Source organism: Danio rerio, chromosome 25 (assembly GCF_049306965.1).
Source record: "Danio rerio strain Tuebingen ecotype United States chromosome 25, GRCz12tu, whole genome shotgun sequence".
NCBI classification, from domain to species: Eukaryota; Metazoa; Chordata; class Actinopteri; order Cypriniformes; family Danionidae; genus Danio; species Danio rerio.
The window spans coordinates 21,610,656-21,634,299 of record NC_133200.1 but is presented as its reverse complement, the minus strand read 5'-3'; the positions used below and the strand labels follow the sequence as shown (position 1 = coordinate 21,634,299).

Here is a 23,644-nt window from a genome sequence, read left to right as displayed (position 1 = left end):
ATTTTGTGGGTAAAGTGGTTTAATACAACAGCCTTCTTCTTTTTCCCACTGAAGGTTAGCCAAAGACATGCACACAGGTAAACCGTTATCCTCACACGCGCGCGCGCTCATCATATCTTTGTTCAGACGATGAATAAATAAATGACGATAAATGCGACGAAAAGACACACATACGCATCCTCCCAAATGCGAATAGCAAGATCAAATGTTGTTCTTGTAACTCGCCCCAGCTCAGGCAGGGTTGAGCTAATTGTAGCCTAATCCTGCCCCGGGGCGTTTGGAGAGCCTTGAGCAAGAATTCTTGTTCAGCTGTCCTCTGTTATTCGGGCTGGAACGCTGTGCCTTCAACGCACTCTCACGCTTCAACAAAAAAGGAGCAAGAAAGAAAAAAAGCGAGGCTAAGACACGCCACCATCGATCTCATGTTTTAAAGAGGGCTGAAGATACATTTACAGCTATGTCTTCCAAGGTAAGGACGCAGCCTTGACTGACTCCCCTGTGTAGCTTTTGTGGAAAGTGTCTATAGCAGTCTGTGTTTTAGGCGAGTTTTTAAAGCCACAGCGACCTATATAGCGCTGCGTTCGCACCGGCGTTAGATTTCCGCTGGATTCCGAACGGATTCTGTACGAAGAGCTCTTGGAGAAAATATTACCAAAAGTTCTTTCTAGAGGACGAGCAAGCTTCATCGGAGAATCCTCCTCAGATTGCGTCGGACATCCTAAAATGTTTGAAACGGTACGGTACAGATTCTGTCAAATTCTCGAGTCTTTTCTCTTTATTGCATTCGTTCTCAGTGTGTCGTGCTTTTGCAGTTTTAGATCAGGGAGGGCTGATTTGGGTATACAATGAGAGGTCAGAGCACTACTGTATGCCCATTGCGTACAGGAAGTGCGGTACATAGAGTTGTAGGGCTATTTTACGCACTCCTGAGACCTGGCGCAGTTATCATCAACTATTATTTCGGACTTTGATGAGATCTTACTTTGCACTCGCTCGTAGCGGCAGATTCCTTTTCACTACAAACATCAATAGTTAGCTTTTCAAGTCATGACATGATGTTCATACTATTGAAGCGTTATATATATATATATATATATATATATATATATATATATATATATATATATATATATATATATATATATATATATATATATATATATATATATATAACATTAGACATTACTCACTAAAAATGCAGTTCGTATTTTAGTCAGTTGTTGATTCAACCCTTTCTGAAAATGTCTGTTCATTGAATGAAGCATTTGGTGTTTGACTGATTCCAAGTTATGAGGCTTTTGAGTGACTCATTGAATGATTCGGCTCCCAGGAGTCGTTACTTCGTTTTTCTAAACTGCTACTGCTTTTGAAATATGGGTTTCTTATTACTGTGGCGCAGTATAGTCTTATAGGAACGAATGGATAAGGACAAATTAAAACATATAGCCTTGTAAAAGTTGTAAACAATTTTATAATTAATATAATGTCTTTAGCCGTGACTCTGAAGATTAATTGATGTTTTTTAGTAACAAAAATGTAAATTTTATATATTAATTCTATTATTCAATTTCACTTAAACTAACCATAATAACCTGCAGTTCATTGACTGAGATGTTGATTCAAACCGTTCTTGACAAATTCAGCGTTCATTCATTGAATAATTTGACACGTTGATTCTAAGTTATGAATCTTTTGTGTGATTCGTTAAAAGAATTGGCTCATAAGAGTTGTGCTACAGGCAACCTGTCAGGCTGTGTTTGATTTTTCGTAATTTATAAGAAATTTATTTGAAATGTTTATTTATTGGTAGACAATTTTTTAAGTTCAAATTGAAAATGATTTATTGCTCACACGTGGGATACAAAAAAATAAAAAATAAAACCTGATGTTTTAGATGCAATTGAAAATGTTTAGCTAATATTGTAGCTTATTATTAACGTAGTGTTCAAGTATTATTAATATTGATTTTTATGAACAAACTTTTCATTCAGTTAAGAATTCAACAGATTTGCGTGACTCATTAAAAAAACGACTCATAAGAGTCATTTGTTCATCATTGGAATGCATGGGCTTCATTTTGTTTGTCTTTTGGATCTTAACATTTGAAATTTGCATTCTTGAAATTGTTTCACAGTATTTTAATAACATTTTAATGACATTTGATAAAAATTATCCAACATTCATGTCTTTATACAAAATAAAATTAGCAGTTTTTTGGCTAATGTGAAAAGTGTGTCAGTTTTCTGGACACTGCTATTCAGGTCAGAAATCATTTGTTGACCAACAAATACGATGAATTCGACTTTTTAAGTGACTCATGATAAGAACCAGCTCAAATTAAGAGTCATTTGATTGTTATGATTGTTTGTTTTCACATAGAAGAAATTGAAAATCTATTTTTCCCATGTAATTATTTGGTGGTAGTCAGAATTTTAATCAAATATAATTCAAATGAATGAACACTAACATACTGAATACACATTTTGTCAGCTGTTATGCTGCGAGTCCATTTTTTCGTAAGTAAATCCTGTTTAGTTTCAAAATAAGTCTTTAAGATATCTTTATATTATTAAACTTATTAATTTCAGTAGCTTTAAATGCAACTATAGCTAAAACATGGATACATTTACATTATTTGGCCTTTCATAGATAAATCTAAAGGCTTAGACACAGTCCACAAGTCTTTGACGTACAACTATGGGCAGACTTTGCTCCAGGCATTGTGCTTCCAGAAATGGGACTTTAACCATCTGTTTAGGCAGGATTGTTCATTTCTCCAAACAAAAGGTTGATTCATGCCACAACAGCAGTCAAGCATGATGCTCACTCTCTAATTAAATGTAAAGTTTTTAAATGTTACATAGTAACTTTTTAACACCGTTAGATTGTAATACTTGGCCTTATGGGAAAACAAGTCTTATTTATCCTCGTTTTTGGTTTCAAAATGTTGATTCGCAGAAACTTTTACAGAAAGCTGTTGGAGAAGAGGTGTTTTGCGTCTCACATGTTCACCCAATATCTTTAATTAGGAGTTTACACTTTTCCCCCTCTCTTTCCCTGAAGGTAGACACCTACAGTACTAGGATCCATCCATCCCTCTCTCTCTCTCTCTCTCTCTCTCCTCCTCTCTTGCTTTCGTGCTCGCTAATAAGCATCACTCCATTTCTTCCCTCCGGTTCTATGAAAAAAGGAGGAGGGGGGAAAAAACGGCAGGCAAATTTTCTTAATTAGACTTGTGGTGCTAATTCTTAAGGTAAAAAACCCAATTTAAGGGAAGATGTGGAAGTGATCTCCAGCGTGTTTGCAGGCCAGAGTCACACCTCAGATCTCGGAGACTCAACCGGCAGCTGTTTATTTGACACTGTGCTGTTTGTACAGGAGGGAAGGAGTATGTCTCGGCTGTCTTTGACCCGGTCCCCAGTGTCTCCTCTGGCCGCTCAGGGAATCCCACTGCCGGCTCAGCTCACTAAATCCAACGCTCCAGTCCACATTGACGTAGGCGGACACATGTACACCAGCAGTTTGGCCACCCTCACCAAATACCCAGACTCCAGGTAAGATGACTCGAAGTTTGAATATTTTTTGGGGGGGTGGTGTTGCGTAAATATCTTGTAATTTTGTGCTTCATTTTGTGTATGCACTTTTAAATGACTCAAAGTAGATGTTTTGTGACCACTTGTAGAGTCATGCAATTGCTACCTGCTGCATCAATGCCAGCCATTGATAAAGAGAGTTAAACGGACGCCACCTGTTAGAAAAGAGCATGTGTGTGTTGGGTAAAGCGCGAGAGAGCTTCGCCACATCTGTTCAGGTTAGCAGAGAGCGTGGCTCGCTCTGATTTATTAATGGATATGGAGCGAGAGAGCAACGAGAAGGAGGGAGGAGAGGAAAATGGGGGGAGGGTGAAAAGCAGGCAGCATTTTAATTGCTTTTTGGAGGGAAAAAAAAAGAAGCTGAGATGAAAAACTAAGATTGCCTAAAGCTATATGGTGAAATTCTAACTGGGGGAACGGCAAGACCATATGAGAAAAGGAGCACCCGAGGCACAAAAGGGGGAATTGGTTTTCTTATTAAGTGTTTTGCATCGGTTTCCAGAATGAGAGAGAGAGAGAGAGAGAGAGAATGAAAGAATGGAGGAATGAAATAGGATGAGAGAATGAAATAAGAACATTTCGCTAAGATAAAGTCGATTTATCCCAAGAACAGAAATAGCGGACGACATCATTCAAAAAGCTTGACCTCATTCCAGCAATTAAATCAGGTTAAATAATCAACTTCTCCAACTTATTTCAAATGTAACATGGTGTTTTTTTAACGAGAAAATTGGTAACAGTCAATAAACTTTGGATTTGAATAATGTTGATTGTATGATTATTATTGTTAAATGCTGTACAAGTATTGATCATGCTTTAGATTAAAAGGACAGTTCACGCAAAACAGAATTTTCTGTCATCATTTACTTGTTTCAAAACTGTCTGACTTTCTTCTGTTGTACACACAAGAAGATATTTAGACAGAAACCGGTAACCTTTAACACTGTATTTGTTCTTCCTACACTGTAAAACACAAAATGTGAAGGTAACTCAAACCATTTGAGGAATCCAATTGCAACAAATCACTTAAGTTCAAAAACTAATCCTAATGAGTACTGTGAATTTACTCAATTTGAGTAGATGAAGCAGTTTGAGCACAGTAAAACCCAATAAATGAAGAGAACTCAAACCAAATGAGCACTGTAAAACCCAATAAGTTAAGGCAAGTCAAACCATTTGAGGAAACCGATAGCTACAAACCATTTAAAAAACTAAGAGAGTTAAAAAACTAATCTATACGAGTACTGTGAACTTACTCCATTTAAGCTAGAGTAATGAGGTATTTAATTAACTCATTACCTTCAATACTGAGTTGAAAAACTCTTTTCAAATGAGTAGAATTCACTTTCAGTAATTTTTGAGTGAACTACACACATTTCATTTGATAAAGTTGACTGTTGGGTTTTACAGTGTACCACTGAAATCAACGATTGTTCATAACATCAACATTTTTTGGGTGTGCTATCCTTTTAATGGAGCCTTATCATAAAAAAATATTCAGTTCACATTTTTATGTTGTGTATTTAAGCAAAGAACATTCATTGATCTCCAATCTTCTCCCCTCAGAATCAGTCGTCTGTTTAACGGCACCGAACCGATTGTTTTGGACAGTCTGAAGCAGCATTACTTTATTGACCGAGATGGAGAGATATTCCGCTACATCCTGAGCTACCTGAGAACCAGCAAACTGCTTCTTCCTGAGGACTTTAAGGTAATCTGCGCAAGTCCATGCTAAATGACTAAAGTCCAAAATTTTTTTTGCATCACATCAATCCGCTCCAAACACATTAAAGAGATTTACATTGACTCACACTCATGTGGTTTTAGACTGTTTTTCTTCTGTTAAAAAAAGCCACCATTAGCTATGTTTCAATCCAAAAATGCTAATTAGGTTTATGCGTAAAGTTGGAATATGGCATAAATCGTTTGCTAATAAAGCACTGTTTCCATCCAAGGAGTCCAAGGGAACAAGAATCGACACTTCCTGATAAACCGGCGCCAGATATCAAAAACACAAATGGAATTTGCTATAGTAGAGGGAGCCACTGTGGGCCTTTTTTCTTAAATGATGAATTACATGAAATACGAAATTCAGTGAATGCGTAGCGGTTTTTAGTGGAATGAGATCACTCTTTGGGAGCACAGATGATCAAGAAGGTTCTTGAGGGTAACAGTACTGAACCACTTTGATGAAAGACTTTGGCTGAGGGATTTTAGAATGACCAAAACAACATTTCAGATGATTTACAGTGTGATTGGTTGGCTGGTTTATCCATTAATGCTGTCCTATCATTTCTATTTTATCCCATGATGTGTTCAAAAAAAATCACATGACTTTTTTGAGGCGCATGCTGGAGTCTATTCAATATTTTTCAATATTATTCAAAATTTATTTAGCTTCAGAATGTATGTGCATGTTGAAATTTCCATTGAGAATTTCTATTTAATATTTCCAAATGTGTATAAAAATCGTTAGCTGGAAACAGCTATTGAGGACCATAGTAGGAAGAAAGAGAAAAAAAGATTTTTTTTCCAGCATTCATTAGAACATCATGATTTGTGGTAGAAAAAATAAAAAAGAAACTCAAATAGGTTTGTACAGGGAGGAGGAGTAAATTAGGAGGAGTAAATTAGGACATCATTTTGGGTTTTTAATGGAAGACAGAAAACTATAATGAATATAAACAACCAAATTAACATTAGGTCCACACCATGTGTTTGGAATAAGCTGTATTTTAAAAAATGGCACATGTTTCTGGAGGTTTGTTGAATACTCATGTTGTTCTACCATTTTAAATTCACTTCTGACAAAGTGGGTTCATCTGGAGATGAAATGTCTCAAACTTGAGATATTTGTCGTATGACATTGTTTCTGAGAAATTCCTTAATATTTTTATTGGAAAAGACTGGCATTTAGACAAGTTGTCTAGCCAAATTCTCTTGCATTAAAACTTTTGACCTTGGTTTAAAAAATAACACCAAGTAAAATACCAAATTCCAAAATAAAATACAACCAAACTAAAGTTGAAGGAAAAGTTAACATTTAAACACACAGAGTTAATAATAACTTTTATTTTGCCTAATATTATTTATACTATGCTTTTATAGTTATATATTAGCTATATTAGTACATTTCAAATTCGTACATTAACAGTGTTAAATTATAAAGCAATTAAAAAAAAGTTTCAAACACACTTGGTGTACATGTTGGGGATTACTTTTTACTTTAAATGTAGTTAATTCAGACACACTTATCTGCAGCATAAATATATAATATAATATAATATAATATAATATAATATAATATAATATAATATAATAGCATGGTATATAATAATATAATATAATAATAGTATATAAAAAAATTATATAATAGTTTATAATAATATAATATAAAACATCAAATTATACCAATAAAATACAAAATGAATATTGCCAACAGAAATAAAGTGTATAAATATTATTATTGAAAATGTCATTACATACTAATTGGCCTTGGAATTTCAAACATATCAAAACCAAATCAAAATAAACGAAAAACAGAATGGAAAAAGAATAAACCCTAACGCCTAAGGTAAAGTTTAAATATGGACTCAAAATAGTGTGAAATAAACACTCTCTGACTTCAAACACGCATAGCTGAGAGTCTTTTTTTCTCAATGGCTGCAGATAAGTTGGTGAAGTATTATTCCCGCCTCAGTCAAAAATCAGATGGGTAAAGGTATTTGTGTCAATGGGATTAATTAGGGTGAGACTAGTCATTGCAGCCTCAGGCTCCGTGGGCAGCTTTCCTCTGCTGCGCGAGACCGTTTGATAACAGCACATAAAATATGTAACTGCACAGAAGCACACCATTAGATCCCATTATGCTGAACTTTTCACATTTCGCCCATCAGAACACATCGTGTCCTGACCTGTGATAGAGAGCGCCAAAACCCAACCACTGCTAGCCAGTGCTGGGATCAGCTCTGTAGTCTATAAATCAACTTAAAGCCAGAATGACTACAAAATAACTTCCCTTAATTTAATAGATATTAACATACTAATATAATACAGTGTTTCTCACCCATGTTCCTGGAGGAACTGTCTTTTTTGTCTGTCAGGTCTTTCAGTCTCAGCTAATGAGTTGATGATATGAATCAGTTGTGTTTGCAGACATGGCAGAGCTGGTGATCCTCTAGAAACGTGGTTGAGAAACACTGATAAAAGAAATATAAAGCAGCAGCTCTATTTGACAAAACATTTAGCTATTTCTACAGTCACAAAATATTTTCTGTTTAAGTGCTGTTTAACAGAGCAAGGAAATTTTCACAGTATTTTCTATAATATTTTTTCTTCAATTAAATGCTTGTTTATTTTTGTAGCAATTTTACAATGTAGATGGTGTCAAAGCCGCTTAACATAGAAGTTCTTGTAAAATCCAGGTTTCAGAGTAGAAGTTTAGTTTAGTTCAGTTCATCGTGGTTTAAATTTCACTGCTAAAAGTCTAAACACTGAAGAGCAAATCCATCCATGCACAGCTTCACAATTACCAAACCAAGCAAGCCAGTGGCAAGGAACAAACTTCACCAATTGATGATGTAAGGAAAAAAAAACTAGAAAAACCAGGCTCTGTTGGGCAAGACCATTTTTCCTCTGGCCAAACCTCCTCGTGGAGAAAGTTTTTATTATTTTGGCTGGAATAAAAACAGTATTTATAGATATTTTTCCTATTGGCTACAGAACAAACAATTGTTGACCAACAAATTGGCTAATTTACCTAAATCACCTAATCAACACAGTTTAGCCTTTAAAGACAGGAGAAATGGTCATTCTCAACAGAGCCTGGTTTCTCTCAAGGTTTTTTTTCCCTTCACTTTTGTCAATTCGTCACCTTAGAATTAAAAGGTTCTATCTGACATTTTTTGTTGTTGACATTCTAATTAAATGACATTTTATTTACATTATGGGATGTTTTTTTTATAAGTTGTTTTAAGGCTTTTGATAAATGTTACAAACATACTGTTATCTACATGGAATGCAAAAATTTTAAAGCTCAATATCTCAAAATCATTGAGAACGCAGATAGAACCTTATAATTCCAAGATGATGAATTGGTAAAGTTTGTTCCTTGCCACTGGCTTGCTTGGTTTGGGACTTGTGGAGCTACACATCGATGGGTTTGCTCTTCAGTGTTTGGACTTCCAGCAGTGAAATTTAAACCACACTGAACTGAACAAAACTCAGGTTCATACACATTTTACTACTAAAATTCCATAAATTTTCCATGATTTTTCCAAGACTTTCAAGTCCATTTTCATGATCTAATGTTTCATGCAATGTCTATATATGTCTCTTCAGTTTAAACTATATTTATACCTATATAAAATTGATTTAGATAAGGCTTACACTGCACTAATAATGTGAAAGTATGTTATTGGCCAAAGACAGAAAAGAAGTAAGGACAACTAACCTATATTCAAGTATACAGATATCTGTTTTCCATGACTTTTCCAAAATTTTGTGGGTTTTTCTGTTTTTCCAAAACTTTCAGGCAAAAATTCCATGGCTTTTCCAGGTTTTTCATGACTGAACTCTGTAAGCTGAACTTTAACTCTGAAAACTGGACTGACACAGTTTCAGCTTTAACTTCTATGTTAAGCTGCTTTGACACAATGTACATTATAAAAGCAATGTAGAAATAAACATGAATTATATGAGAAGTGCACTAAACAGCTGAATACTAGTATCTTGGAATACCATTAGGTACTGCCATCATGGCAAAAAGAAAAGAAATTGTCTTTTTTTATATTGTAAAAAAATTCCCCTATTAAACAGCAGTTGGGAAATACTCAGAAAAGATTTTCAATTTCACAAGAGGCCTAATCATTGGAATAATTGGGATTTTGCAGATTTGATTGATCATCTTGAACTTTTTTGCCCTCATGTGAAACTCTTATAATCGCACCACTCCTTTTGGGTAGTCTGGATTTTGTGAATTTGCCTGAATAAATTAAATGTCTCGTGAAATGAAAGTAAAGCTTTTTAGATGCTAGTTTCAGTCTGTGAGTTTTAAGGATATCTATATGCTAGTTATATTTAGAAAATATTAAAGTTTAAAAGCGGTTACTCACTGAAGCTAAGCAGGGCTGAGCCTGGTTAGTACCTGGATGGGAGAACACATGGGAAAACTAGGTTGCTGTTTTAAGTGAGGCCAGCAAGAGACACTATACTGTCAGTGAGCACCGACTTTCGGATGAGAAGTTAAACCGAAGTCTTGACTCTCTGAGGTCATTAAAAATACCATGTCATTTCTCGTAAATAGTAGCGGTGTAACCCTGGTGTTTTGGCCAAATTCCTTCCATCGGCCCCTACCCATCATTGCCTCCCAATCATCCCCATCCACAGAGTTGGCTCTGTCTCTCCACTCCACCAATAGCTGGTGTGTAGAGAGAACACCTGTGCCATTGTCCTGTGGCTGTCATCGCATCATACATATGGATGCTGCACACTGGTTGAGGTGTGAAGAGACCCCCTCTAATGATTGTGAAGTGCTTTAAATGTATGGCCATAAATGCACTACATAAATACATTCCATTACAAACACCCAAAGTTTGCACACAGTAAAATTTACTCAGTCCAGAGAGTATTTGGTCCCTCTTTAATTAAAGGCAAACAGGTTGGTAACAAGTAAAGCTGCTGTTTGTGGAGTTGCTTAATGATCTTCTGCTGAGATTTTGAGAGATTCAATTAATTATATTTTCAACTGATTTCATCTAAGGCTATGACTCAAGTCAGTTGTAGTTTTGTGTTTTTCTTCTGTGTTTCCACTTATTAACAGAAGGTGTTCATCATCAGTGCTCAACCACCACCTAATTAATCTTTTATCTCATTAACTTGAGTAACTTTAACTCAATTTAGAGAGGGACCAAATAACATATAATTGGAGTAAATTTTACCTGGAGGATATTGTTGTGCAGTTTGTCACTTCCGCCTTCAGTCTCTTGTCAAATATTGACCAATAAAATGTTCTCTAGTATCTGAAATGCCTCTGCCCTTTAAGGCGCTTTTCTTTTGATGCGCTTGAGCTCAATCACTCAATTTGCAGAGCTATGAGACAAACAACACTATTTTCTGTGCTTCATTTTTGTTGTCAAGTTGAGATTAAGTCAAACATCGAATAAAATAATGTACATTTCAAAGCACTTCATGGGACTTTTAAACATAGCAAAATCTGTTTGGTTAAATCTGCCTGGTGAACCTTATGACTTCATTAAAACTTAAAATCTCTCAAATTACTGCAGGAATGACTATATTTCATGAATCTGCATTACCAGCTTGAACTAATGCAAAATCAGTGCGATCTTTTAACCATCATGTGAAACTCTATCGCATTGATTCCAATTCCTACTGGAATGACTCGATTTTTAAAAATTGGCAAAACCAAGTTGAGCGCAAGTGAAATCTGCTCTCTGTACTTTTCGCCCTCATGTCAAACTCTCAATCCCACACGCTGCGTTTCCAACGACTGTATTTCGCCCACAAAATGGCACAGAACAACAACATGCGACTGCACCTAAAGACCCAGCTCATCGTCTTAATTTGTTCTTCTAGAAGAGTTTGCTTTTGAAAGGCGTGCAGCGCATCCAGCTTCATTTGTCCATATGGATATGGCCTAAAGACGAAATGTGTTCTTCTGTGGGACGTTGCTTTTACATTCTCTTTCCCAAAAGTGAGTCACAGAAGGAGCCCTGTTAAAACATACCCAGCCTTCACTGCAGACCTGGGAAAGAAGCGGAGCTTGTTTTTCTTTGAATTAGCAAGAGCCCGAAGGCCTAAAGTCTCTGTATCCATGTTGTCAGCACCAGTATGGGCTAAAGAAAGGAACATAGGGAATAAAGGGGAGAGCGTGAGGGAGGGGTGTGGGTAAGAAAACAACTCCTTTTCTTGTGGTAATTGTAAAAGAGCGTTGTGTCTGAGATGGTCGGTGCTATTGTTCTCCGTGGCGTAGCCTGCAGTGGAATGAGTAGTTTTACAGGGTGGGGATGAAGAGGGTCCGGATCCAAGCTGTATCTCTCTCGGCCACCAGGCACACAACTGAAGAAAGGTATCAGAGGGGTTGGTTTTAACCCTTGTGTTTGGGGTCTGAGAGACCCTAAGGCACTTTTAATATCTCGAGAAACATTAACATTGAAGTGTCAGGTTAATTCTTCTTGACTTTTCCTAATCTAATGAGAGCTGGCAAAACTGTAACTTGAGAACATCCATCAAACCTTCTGAATGCGTGAAAAATATTAGCTCAGGTTTAGGCATTCTGAGACCCCAGGAAGTTTTCACATAATTTTCAGATCATTATTATTATTCTTTTAATAAAAAGTGGTAGATAACAGATTTACCTATATGTAGAGGTATATATACATAGAGTTTGCACAATTTTTATATATTATTAAATCATATAATATCTAAAATAAATATAACACCAAACTAAATAATAATGATACACACACATGCTCACTTGAGCACCATTTTGTTAATATTTTGAGTTGTTTTCACTTTCATTTTATCTAAAGATTTCACAGTTGACTATTTTTGCCATGTTTGTATAGATTAAAAGATTGTAGTACTTAGAATAACTTTTATTTCAAGTCAGATTAATGATAATGTGAAATTTTATTTATATTTTATACATATGTACACACATTATATATAATAATTCTCATAAATCTAAAGCTCACACAGACCCGAATTGCAGCATAAATCAGCATTTATGTAACACAAACAACACTATCTTAGCTTTATCATTTATTTCCCTCCGTATGCCTATTCCAGCATGTCTATATTGGAATTATTTGGAGTTTTTGCAGTGTTTGTAATAGCAGGACTGAGGCGCGTTGCCATCTGCTTTAGTGGTGAATGAAAGGCGAGTGTAAGCGGGGTAAATGTGCTGGAGGCTGAGAGACGCCTCAGGCAGAGGCAGCAATCTGTGCTTTCCGACCAGAGAGTCTGTGAGCGAGGGGAGACCCGCGGGGCCAACCCCCCGCCCTCCTCCCCTCACCCAGCCCTGGATGAAGACGGGTCAGATGGGCAGAACTGCTCCATGTGTTGGGCTCGGTTCATGCGAAATGCTAAACGACATGTGCTCTCAAACGCACAGTGCTTGATTAGTGTAGGGGTTTAAATTCCTGCTTTCATTTCTTTCTTTTTTTCTTCCTTGTAACGTGTTATGCTAGTGGGGGAAATTGAATTCAATTATATTTCTATAAATCTAATGTGTCATTCCTAATGGATTTATAAAGTTATACCAAAAATCTGAAGTCTATTTTTTTTATTTGTTTTTATGAGTTGTTTGTCTAAATGTTCACTCATTTTATAGTAAGTTTGTTTGTTTGCTTGTTTAATGGGCAGTTTGTTTGTCCATTAGTTCATTTCTTTGACCAATTTAATGTGGTACAAAATTTGTTGTCCATTTGTTTGTTTGTGCGTTTGTTTGCTCAATCTGAAAGAATTGTTTTTTTTTTTTTGTCTAATCATCTGTTGTTCACTGATTTGCGTGCTGCTGGTCATTTGTTTACATTTATTTATTAGATTTTTGTCTGTTATGTTTGTACATTTGCTTGTGCTCAAACTTTTTTCCTTTTTCATTAATTTATTCACAAGTTTGTTTACTCTGTAGTTTGTTTGCTTACTCAAATTTCTGTGGTCTGTGCCGAAGGGATGCTCCAATAGATCGGTCGAAGATGGGTATCAGCCGATAATCACAATTCATGACTTTTTTGCTGATCTGGCCAATCTCATGAACCGATCACAAGTGCGATTGCTTATGAGGAAGTTCTGTTTTTCACAACATTGCAAGTTCACTATAACCTAGCTGGAAACATACAAAATAAAAACACTTATATAATGTATTTTTTTATAACTTCTATAAGGTTTTATAACCTCTATATACTTGAATTGACCCATTTCATTTTAGTAAATAAGTAATGGATTTATAGGTGCGCATTTTTTTCTCATAAAACGTTTTTATGTTTTATTTATTAATTATTTTTTTTGTAAAGCTGCGTCTGACCATGATGTTGCGTTTACACTAAACGGTTATAAGATAAATGTTTAAGGAATTATATGCAACATTCTTAATTTAGGTTCTCTTAGTTTAGGATTGAACACACTCTTAGCTTAGGTTACTTACCTACAGTAAGTATCATACTTGAATGAAATAGGTGCTTTATGCAATGGTACAGTTATATAAAGCTTGAAGCATCAGAATCGGTACTCGGTTTCGACCAATTACCATGACCAAAATAAATAAATAAATTAAAATACAAAAAAATGTTTACTCACATGGTGGATGCTTGTTTGTTTGTAATTCACTTGATTATTTGCTTGTCTATTCAGTTGTTTTATTCGCAATTGTTAGTTTGTTCACTCAATCGCTCACTTGAGTTGTTTTTTAGTCCGATATTTATAATACAGTTTTCACCCTGCTTACTCATTCAAAAATTTGCTTGTGCATTTATTTGCTGATTTGTTTCCAAAGTTGTTTTGAGCGTTCCTTAATTTTCTTAGGGTGTTATTTAATTTCTAATGAATTTAAGTTGAAGACTGCTCATTCATTCACATTGTTCTGCATTGTAATATCTCGTACATTCATTTAATCATTGACCGATTTGCTGTACGAGTTGTGTTTGTTTTTCATGTTCATTCATTCATCCCTCCATACTTTTTCAATCCCACATTGACTTACATATGCTGTTCCTGCAGGAGTTCCAGCTGCTGTACGAGGAGGCTCGCTATTACCAGCTGACGCCCATGGTGAAAGAGCTAGAGCGCTGGAAGCAGGAGCGGGAGCAGCGGCGGTCGGCTCAGCCCTGCGAGTGCCTGGTGGTGCGGGTGACTCCTGACCTGGGCGAGAGGATTGCTGTCAGTGGAGACAAGTCTCTTATAGAGGAGATTTTCCCAGAGACAGGAGACGTCATGTGCAATTCAGTCAACGCCGGCTGGAACCAGGACCCGACCCATGTTATTCGCTTCCCACTGAATGGCTACTGCAGACTCAACTCTGTGCAGGTAAAGCAATGTCAGTTAGTAACAGCAGTATCTGATTATCAGTTCCTTTTCAATCTCAATTTTGTATTAAGATTATCTGAAAAATAATCTGTATTTATTTGATTATATTTTTTATTTCATCTGTAAACTTAATCTATGTCCAAAATGTTATTGATTAAATTTATAAAACTTTTTAATTAGTAATATGCATGCTGATTCAAAATATCCTAGTCAAACATAGTCCTTCTAAACCAAACATAAAACAGTATTTATTCAACTTTCAGAAAATACATCAATCAAATTTTATGTATTAACTGTAAAAAAATAAATAAAAAAAAACACTTGTGACTAGTTTTTTGTGGTCCAGGGTCACATATGCTGATTTGATGCTCAAGAAACATTTCTTCTTAAAATCAATAGTAAAAAAATTGAAAAGCGTAATTTAAAATGAAAGTATTTTGTATCACTTTAGATCAAATGAATGCATTATTTCTTAATAAAAACAATACTTTTTTAATAATCTGACTTTTAACTATTGCATGGGTCAAAGAAATATGGTAACACTTTGGTTTAGGTCGCAATTCAAGGTATTAAACCATTAACTAACACTACTAGTTTAATTAACTACTAATTAGCTGTTTATTAATAGTAAGTAAAGTAGAAGTTTGGCTTAGGTTTTGAGTAGAATAAGATCATACTTTATAACTACTAACAAAGACTACAGAATACACAAGACGTGTCACTGGTATAGTTTTAAATGGGGAAAAGTGTAAGAGTCAATATGTCGAATGAAACCCTAACTCTTGTACGGGAGCCAATCAGAGATCAATATAGACTGCCGTTTCTGCAGGGGAAAAGCTTGGACCTGACGTTTGCTTTTACAATAGTTTTTGTGATCAACAAAGACACTGAAATCTCAGTAAATACTTGATTCACAGACATGAGTAATATATCGAAATGAAGCTTTAAATCTGTGCTTTTAAATTAACAAACACTTGAAAACAAAAGTTTTTTGGTTTTGTAATCTGTATTAAAACATGCGAGGTACAGTCCTTCCTGTCAAACGCACATCACATGACAGTAACTACTCAATTTGTATTGTATAAATACAAAGCTGAATTATCTTTGAGTTACATACTAGAGTCTGAGTATACGAAATTCGGTTGGATAAAACGAAAGTGCTGGATAAAACAAGATGATGTGACACTGCTAAAATGAGTGATTGCTCAATATTTCTGATGTCTATTTCATATTTTTGGTCTTAAACACTAAAGTGATGGAAATTGACCACAGTTCACCAAGCTGGAACTTTAGAAGTTTCACATGTCCTATGAGCATTGCGTTTCGCATGCATATGAATTCAGCATGACTGTGGCTTAATGAAGTTGTAAAGGCTCTAAAATGTTCATTTTTGATCACTTCCAAAGGTACTGTAGTCAAAACTTCTATGACTGGATTGCCATTGTTACCCTCATGTGGTAGAATTTGTTGAAACAGCTACAAAACTGCTACACATACTGCCCGAACAACACATAGCATGTGTGTGAGGATATGCGATTGGGTGATTTATAATCACGTCACTGGAAATAAAGTAAAGCCTCATTCACATTACGAGCACCTCGTAGCGGCAAAGCAACGGAACAATTGACCGTTCATCTCAAAGGAGAGTGAGAGACTTCCGGCGACCCTTTGTCTACGAAAGCGACAGTTGAGGTCCAGGTGGGCGTTTCTTCAACTTTATGCAAATGAAGAGCTACTTTCTTGAGCGACAGCCAATGGGAGCACCAGTAGAGCTCAGGCGTAGAGAGGCCGGTTGTATTCTCCATGCTGTTACCTACACAGACCTGTGTTTGCAGCAGGTCGCCACCGAGAGCTATAGGTGTAGTGTGAATGAGGCTTAATACCAGGCAAAAATAGCCTCACCTATTTTGCCGCATTAATGAGCTCAGCATCAACTTTAAAGTTTAAACATGGACTTTTGATATCGAGCATGCTGTGCTGATGTGCCTTGGAAGCAGATTGCCTGCTGCCTGCCAACAAGCAGAGAGGGTGAAAGATGTGATAGGCAGGTGTGGATAAAGGTGTAGCTCCACAGCAGGGAAGATGCAGTTCTGCCCCATTCCATCTTCTTACATGCGCCACAGTTTAGAGGCGCTAAAACAAGTCACACATCCTAGCGCATTTTTATAATGTCCGGTACCTAGAATCCTGGAGGCGATGCTAATGTGGGGAATATGTAGTCATGAAACCGAGGAGAAGAGAGGGAAATGATATGCATAATTTATTTTTAACTCATCCTTAAGACAAATCTCTCCGTTTGAAAAAGTGCTCCAACATTTCTGCGCCTCGAGCGTTTTAAACACACATGCTACATTTTTAATACTGTACTTTGGTTTCTTTGAACAACCTAAACTGGTTTACGCTACTTTTTTACACACGCCTAATTGACTTGCTGTATAACTAATTAGTGTGTCTGATGACACCTTTTTTTCCCCTCGCACTTTCGCACACTAAATCATTTTAAAGGGGTGTCTTTGTCGCACATCTTGGGTGTTTAAGAAAACCCACCTATGAAATATGAGAAGGTAGATCAGAGGGAAATGACAGAGGACGAGAGATGTGGAAAAAGACAGAAGAGAGAGAGAGAGAGAGAGAAAGAGAGAGAGAGAGAGAGAGAGAGAGACTTTGTTGCCAAGAAATTGTAGCCGTTTACTGTAAGAAAGTTAGTAAGTGATGCAACCATCAGCGCAGTGAGTGTAATGTCAAAATCATAAGCCTTCAGTTATCAACGCATGAATACTTGAGAGGCTTGTGACACCATATATATATATATATATATATATATATATATATATATATATATATATATATATATATATATATAGAGAGAGAGAGAGAGAGAGAGAGAGAGAGAGAGAGAGAGAGAGATGTACACACACACACATATATTCAAATGGCTTTACTAACAGCTCTCGAAAAGGATGTATCTTATTAACTACTTGGATTAAATACAAATTAAACAAATAGTCGGCCAAGAATTTACGTTTGTTAACTCAAACACACAGTACTTGGAATGGAAGCCAGTTGGGGTCTTAAAAAGTGGGTTCTGCCGAGTTCAGACTGGATAATTTTAGCCCAGATTTTGACTCGCCGTGGTTTTAGAGAAATTGGCAACAATTTTTTAGAAATCGCAGACAAAAGCCTAAAATCAAAGGTAAATCTGTGCTCATTCACATGAGTAACAATCAGATGCCATCTGAGAGAATCGCACATGAGTCGCTAACACCAGTCATAAATATCTGAATCTGTCTGCAATACAAAACCATACTGTAAAAAATGAGTTCTGACTGAAAATAACTTCTGCGATTACCTACAGCCAATGAGAGTGGCATCCACTAGTGTGGGTATCTACAGGCCAGCGGGAAACGTTAAAAGGGTCTCTTATCTGGCTATTTGGACCAAAGAAATGGAAGAAAAACTAATGTAAATCTGGCAGGAGCACCCATGTGGGTTTGACATGTTATCTGAACTATTTTTATCTGAAAAAAGTTGAGAGATTCCCAATTCCCTTTCAAAGGCCAGGTGAGGTACATTTTCTACTCCACTAAAGGCTTCTTTCTCAATTTGTAGTTAGTAACAAAAGATATTCTACATGACATTGTGTTGTTTTCATGACGCTTTTCACGTGTGTTTGGTTGTGAGAGACGTAGGCTAGTTTGCGGACTGAGAAAGTTGTTGGCGATTCTTCCTATTGTAAAGCCATACAGTGTGAAACCCCCTGTCGCCGATCCATCTTGCAGTGTAAAAAAAGCAGCGACAAAACGCTAGCCCAGATAGTCACGCAGTGTGAAAACATCTTTGACATGTCTACTTTGAAAATCCTGCAGTCTAAACTTGGCATTAGCGGACACCTCAGGAACACAGTTTTTCAAAATATCTTCTTTTCTTCAAGGGTGAGGATGTTTAAATATAATCCAACTGGGAAAAAAAGTTACAAAATCACATAAGATGAAGAACTTCAAAGTTGAACGATTCTCGTATTAAAAGTTGCTTCTGTAACACTGATGCAACCAAAAGCTACCATGCGTCTTAACGGAGATACGTGTTCTTGAAAAGATGCACCAAGACGCAATCTTTCTTTGTGCAGGGTAGGCCCTTGAATCATCTACGGATGTCTTTCATACCTCATCTGTACGTAAGTCATAAGAAGTGTTCATTTCCTCTACAAGTTTCTCTGCAGTCTCAACTTCCAAAGTGAGGATAAGGGTGGACATTTTTTTCTCAGGCCCTGCGCAGTTCAACTGATTCCTTCGTCTTCTCTCTCCTTTTTTTTTTTTTTTTGCGGAGGGACTTTTATCTGGCTCTGTAGCCCCGAGCCAGAACTTTCATTTTCATGTGAAGCACACTTGAAAGAAGTGCAGGAGTAAGTGAATACTCAAGGCTGCATGTATTGAATTTCAAAAAAATCTACAAGCGCTCCAACAGATAAAACATTTCGTTGGCTTTTTGCGGCGATGGCGGCGGGAATGACAGTGACAGCGGCCGCCCAGAGACGGCTCTCGGTGAGGGATCTCTGACAGTAGCTGAGATTGTGTGTATTGGGTTCGTAATGAAAGAGTCGGGCGGCTTCAGTGTGGGCTGTCAGTGGGGGAGCCTATTCTCATTTGACTCTGCATCAAACCCCTGTAAACAGCCCAGGGGATGTCTGCTCGCTCCTTCTCATCCCGCGTGGATGGTCTGGAGTGAGAAACGTCTGAGGGGTAATGCAAGCGTGAAGTTGTTGATAGCACTGTTACTGAGATTGCACATTTTAAATGCGTCTTGATGCAACTATGTGAAGTGCTGATAGAGTGGCATAAATAGGAGTTTACTTGGAAAAAAAATAGAAACTTGGACCGAGTTTTTCATATTTGACGGAAAACTTGCTCACTGACAAACACTGCTGGTTTCTCTCAGGTTCTGGAGAGGCCATTTAAGTGCTGTTTTGATGCAGTAAGATGAAGTGCAGATAGAGCAGGGGTGCCCAAACTAGTTCTTGTGAGGGGCCAAAAACCAAACTTGATGGAGGCTAGTGGGCCGAAGGTAAATAAAGTTGGGTAATTTCTTAGTTTATTTATCAGTTTAGAAATGACTAAAAAACATTGCTTGATATTAACAATAGAGGTTTTGATTAAATTTAACAATGTACATATTACAATAAAAACAATTTCATTTATAACAGAAATACACTTGTTTTTACCTTGGTTTGTTTGCCGACGTCTTCTGCATAGTCCTCTATCCGTCGAGAGACAGTATTTACATTTTAAAAAAAATTAGATTCATTTACAATATTTTGCCGAAATTTTTAATTTCAGTTTGCTTTTTTTGTAGCTCAGCAATAAAACAAACAAACAAAATTACATCAAATTAGAAATGACGATCTTTCTGTTAAAGGTGTTTGTCTCTATCATACTCACTTCTCCTCTCAGATGAGATGGTGGGCCAAATCAAAGGTAACAACGGGCCAACTTTGGGCATCTCTGAGATGGAGACAAGATTAGTGAAAAATGTGTCCCCTGCTTCGAGACCTTTTTCTTGTTGGAAAAGTGTGCCATTTATACAAGTGTAATCTTGGTGTACTTAGGTTGATAATTTGATGGAGATGCAAAAAGGAGCATAAAATGTTGACCTGAAAAAAAAGTCCATAAAGTCCTCTAGTTTCTCTTTGATGCTGGAGAGATTAAAAGGGTTTGGTCTTGTGCTGTCTTGATACAATTAATTGAGGTATGATTAGAGTAGCATGAGTTTACTTGATGAAAAAATGATCTTAAAATATAAGAAACTGTATATAAATTTCCCTGGTTGCATGTAGGTACTGAATAGACTGTTGCTATCCTGATTTAATTAGTTTGGTATCTTGATGTAATTATGTATAGAGTAGCCTAAATAGGGCTTTGGTGTTTTTTTAGGGAATAATATTGCAAAAAATCCCTTGGTTTTTCTTAGGGTCCTTTACGAAAGAGTTTAGTCCTTGTGGCATCTTAATGAAATTTTACTAATATATTAACATGTTTGTTTTTTAGAAAATGCTATCTTAAAAATACTCAAGATTTATTTTATGTCGAAAATAGTTTCCATCTTGACGTGGTTATGTAATGATTAACAGGACAGGATAAATTGTCTAATTTAATTCAAATTGTTGTCAAAAGTCCTGTAGTTTTCCTCAGGTCCTTGAGAGGCCAAACAAGTTTAGTCTCGCGCCACCTTGAAGCAATTAAAAGAAACGATAATATTAGCATTAGTAGAAGTTATAAAAAAGAAAAAAATCTCAAAATAATGAAAAACAATCCTGGTTTCTCTTAGGTCCTGGAGAAACTCTTGCAAAAGGGCTGTGCCATTTTCCCACAATCAAGCGAAATGCTGATGGAGTTGAGTAAATGGATTTAATCCTTAATGTGAACATAATATCAAAATATCTTCTGGAGAGAGGGTTTCAAGGTTTTGGGGTTTGAGATTTGTCTTGAAGGAACATTATGATGTGGTGATACGGTAGCATAAAGAGTGTTTGTGTTGTTGATGCCATGGTTCAACTATTTAAAGTACTGAGATTCTCATTTTTGTAGTCATAACAGTATCCATAAATTTTTCCTTGGTTTGTCCTAGGTCCTGGAGAGACTGTTTCAGAAAGGCTTCAGCATGGTGGCGTCATGCGGCGGAGGCGTGGATTCCTCCCAGTTCAGCGAGTACATCCTGAGTCGGGAGGACAGACGGTGTCAGACCAGCCACACACCCATCAGGATAAAACAGGAGCCTCTGGACTAGCCAGCTTTGGCACCAACCATGAACACCTCAGTCTGCTTTCGAAAAAAAAAAAAAAAATGTCAGCAGACAAACAGAAGACTTAATTTGCCAGAAAAAGTTTGCTTCAACTCTTTGGACTCAAAGAGGACTGAAATCTTAGTAAATGTACGAGTAATTTCATCCAAGATCCCAAATCTCCTTCAACAGATGCTTTACAAATCCAAGCGAGTCACAGGATGGCTTTTCAGCTACTGACCTCGAGTTGAACTTTCCGGCTCCAGTCATGAAAAATGCATTCACTGATCTCTATTTCCACAGTACAGAAGAACCATGTCATAACTTCGCCGTTGTTTGTGCGCGCAAAAAGAGGAACTCTACAAGGAAGTTGTGTTTGTGGCAAATTCACCTTCCAGCTAGAACACTTTCAAATGATGCACCAGTCAGATCTCCAAGCTCTGGGGCAAAATTAACTACGAAATACAAAGTCTGTACTCTGATCCATTTTTAATCTCGATATCTAATGTTCTCATTTTCCAGTCTCATCTATGTAAATCAGTTCTTTTATGACCTACAGGTTTATTGCTGTTGTCTCGCTACATGAAGGATATGAGAGCAGTTCTCAGAAGTCATTTGGTTGTAAGTGCGGTCTGGAGTTGGCCGTGTAGAGGCTTTGACTTGAGGCTACAGCGGACAGTCTGCTAATGCATTCAGTGCTGGGCAAAGAGGCTTTTTATTCGAGCATGTCTAAAGGGAAACCTGGACTCATATGGAAGAGCTTTTCTGATGGCAACTTTCTTTTGGGTGCCCATTTTGTTTTCACGACTAGCCCTGAATGTACCAGTTAATACCAGTGATTATATAAGATTTAAGTGAACAATTACAAGCAAATATGTTTAGATATGTAACCCCTTTGGTCCCACATGCTCCCCCTGCCCCGAGCTAGATCCAAACCAGTGTTTCTCTACACTAACTAGCGACTTGCTGGTTTTTAGCATCTTTGTTCATCTCTGGAGATCAAAGGAGTAAAGTTGATTTCCATTACTCCCCCAAACCTCATTCCCATCTGGGTCACGGCACCACTATTACTCCTCTGCTTCAAATCTACTAGTCCAGGTGAGACTGAACCAGCATTTTTATCTTGGTAAGTGGCAAGAGTAACAAGTGGGGTCTCTTGAAGCAAGGAAAGTAAGTCTAATCACACAGCTCCTTCTAGTTCACCACTGTTACAGTGCCCCCAAAAACACATCTGGGTCACGGCACCAACATAACCCCATTGTTTCTACTCTCCTGCTCAAAGTAGAATTTGAACCAGTGGTTTTAAAATTAGAGGAGACATTAACAGTGGGCTTAAGACGGCAGAATCAGTTGCATAGACAGCTCCTACAAGTTGGTCTGTGTTACAAATTAAATGACGTGTGCGTCCAAGACAACTTGCTTGATGAAAGCAATGAGATTAGTCAGATAGTTAATGAATGCAGCACTTTCAGGGGGCACTGCTTGGACCGGAGATGAAGGGGATTACTGTGCCCCCTTGAGGCCTGGAGACTGAGGGGCTACGGGTCAGACGTCTCTCCAGGAGTTAAGGTCACTTTCCCACAATCTCTTTTGCTCACTCTCCCTTAGCAAAACAACGCAATCAGAGCCACTTGGAGAGAGACTGAGGGAGAATAAACTTGAAAGGTTAACTCGGCAGGCTTGTAAACAGACTGAATTGCATAATGTGTTGTAAAAAGACACAGTTAATAAGATGGCTTTTTAAGGCTCTCGGCCTTGTCATTTCAAAAGGAAGGGTCATGGATATTTTGTTATGCTATTTGGTTGTCTTAAATGGCCAACTTTTTTTTTCCTGCTACGTGTTCAGTTTTTCAAACATTGTACATAAAGGCTCACAGACGCTTCACAGGTCCTCCTGAATGCATTTCGCTGCCGTGCAACTGCCATTTTGGGTTTTGATTTCATGGACAATTTACAAAGACGATCTTGTCTCCAGCGCATTGATGGTCAGAGAAGATGTTACCTAAATCTTTAATTTAAATACTGCTCTAATGGATGTTGTGTCAAGATGTATATTGCAGTACGGTCCAAATGTATATTATTTAAATAAAACTTTTTTTTGTAATGGATTATTATTGATATGAATCATAGTGGTATGTCAGGCATGTGTTTATTCGAATTGTCACATTCTTTTTGTAATCAGTGTTGATAAATGAACTTTTAATAAATTGTTGAAGTTCTTCCCCTATTTTAAA

General features: G+C 37.0%; 1 protein-coding gene across 2 annotated transcripts; it reads left to right on the top strand.

The window, feature by feature from the left end:
* kctd15a (potassium channel tetramerization domain containing 15a) lies at positions 1 to 23,644 on the top strand. Of its 2 annotated transcripts, none has more exon segments than NM_001006012.2 (5): positions 1 to 469; positions 3,379 to 3,554; positions 5,160 to 5,304; positions 14,331 to 14,636; positions 21,258 to 23,644. In NM_001006012.2, coding segments are annotated over 5 exon segments (798 nt in total). In that variant the 5' UTR covers positions 1 to 457; the 3' UTR covers positions 21,417 to 23,644.